General features: G+C 67.4%; 1 protein-coding gene across 1 annotated transcript in view; it reads right to left on the reverse strand.

Annotated features, from left to right (window-relative positions):
• GAMT (guanidinoacetate N-methyltransferase) overlaps positions 1 to 1137 on the reverse strand; it is a 6349-nt gene extending 5212 nt beyond the window's left edge. The window contains exon 1 of the mRNA XM_008641094.2: positions 290 to 1137. Within this exon, the coding sequence (XP_008639316.1) occupies positions 290 to 467 (178 nt within the window). The 5' untranslated portion in view covers positions 468 to 1137. The remainder of the gene's footprint in view (positions 1 to 289) is intronic.
• Between the last annotated feature and the right edge of the window lie 45 nt (positions 1138 to 1182).

Consider the following 1182-nt stretch of genomic DNA (forward strand, 5'->3'; position numbering starts at 1 on the left):
GGCAAGCGCGGCCCCGTGCCCCTGTCCCCTGCTGCCCCCCACACAGTGACCCTTTACCCCCACCAAACCCCCCCAGCTGATCCCAGTGGAAACAAACAATGTCCAACCCTCCCTGTGCCGGGGAAACAGCCCCAAAAGCGACAGGTCCTGGGAGGGGGAACAGCCCCAAAAACAGCAGGGCCTGGATGGGAGGTGGCTGCATCCCCTCCGCACGTCCCCACCCCCTTTCAAGAATATGTCACCCTGAGACAAGCACACAAGTGCCCCCATGGCCCTGCTGCTCCGTTACCCTTCGAGGCGGCCACGGTGGCCAGCGAGTGCATGTAGGGAGTCTCCCAGCGCTCCATCACCGGCTTGCCCAGGATCTCCAGGTGGGCATCGGGCTCATCGTAGCTGGCTTCCCTCCAGGCTGCCCTGCAGTCCTCGCCCTCAGCGAAGATCGGCCCCGCTGCTGCTCCGGAGCTCATGGCTGCAGGAGGAAAGTCCAGCTGGATGGGCCGAGACGTGCCAGGGGAGGGAAAGAAAGGGCCACTGGGCTCTTGGCCGGCTTTAAATAGCCCTGCTGGAAAGTGCTGAGTGTGCACAACCGGCTGGGGCCCCTCCAGGGATCGGGAGCTCTTATCGGGAATGGGAGCCCTTATCAGGAACGGGGCACCACGGGGCAGGCTGGGACTGCCAGGCCGGAGTGGTCACACATGGCCTGGGGGTCACTGGGGTGATCTGGGGGGTGCAGAGGATGTCCCTGCTCCCGGTGGCACCGTGCTGTGCATGGCCGGAGGGGGAATGACCAGCACTCCGTGGCGGAGCCGGGCTGGATCAGGGCGGACATGGAGGAAGGGGTTTTCCCTGTGCATGGTGCTGTGTCCCACGCTGTGCCCCGTGCTGTGCCACTCTCCGGGGCTGTGCTGCGGTGTCCCCGCACTACCCCACGCAGCAGGACCACGCATGCTGCCAGCCCCGCTTCACACCACACCCGGGCAGGGTGACAGGGATGACCCGCACAGAGCCGGGCTGGACCGTAAGGGCAGGAGGGAGGGTCCCGGGGGGCTGCAGGCGGTGCTGAGCCCAGCGAGGGGTGGGGGGGGATCCTCCAGGTGGGCAACGGGACCCCGCGAGCGAGCGGTGGGACCCCGGGGATGAGCAGTGGGATCCCGGGGGGGGACGCTAGGGCCCTGCGGGGGG

The sequence above is a fragment of the Corvus brachyrhynchos genome, unplaced genomic scaffold (assembly GCF_000691975.1).
Source record: "Corvus brachyrhynchos isolate BGI_N302 unplaced genomic scaffold, ASM69197v1 scaffold219, whole genome shotgun sequence".
Classification (NCBI taxonomy): Eukaryota; Metazoa; Chordata; class Aves; order Passeriformes; family Corvidae; genus Corvus; species Corvus brachyrhynchos.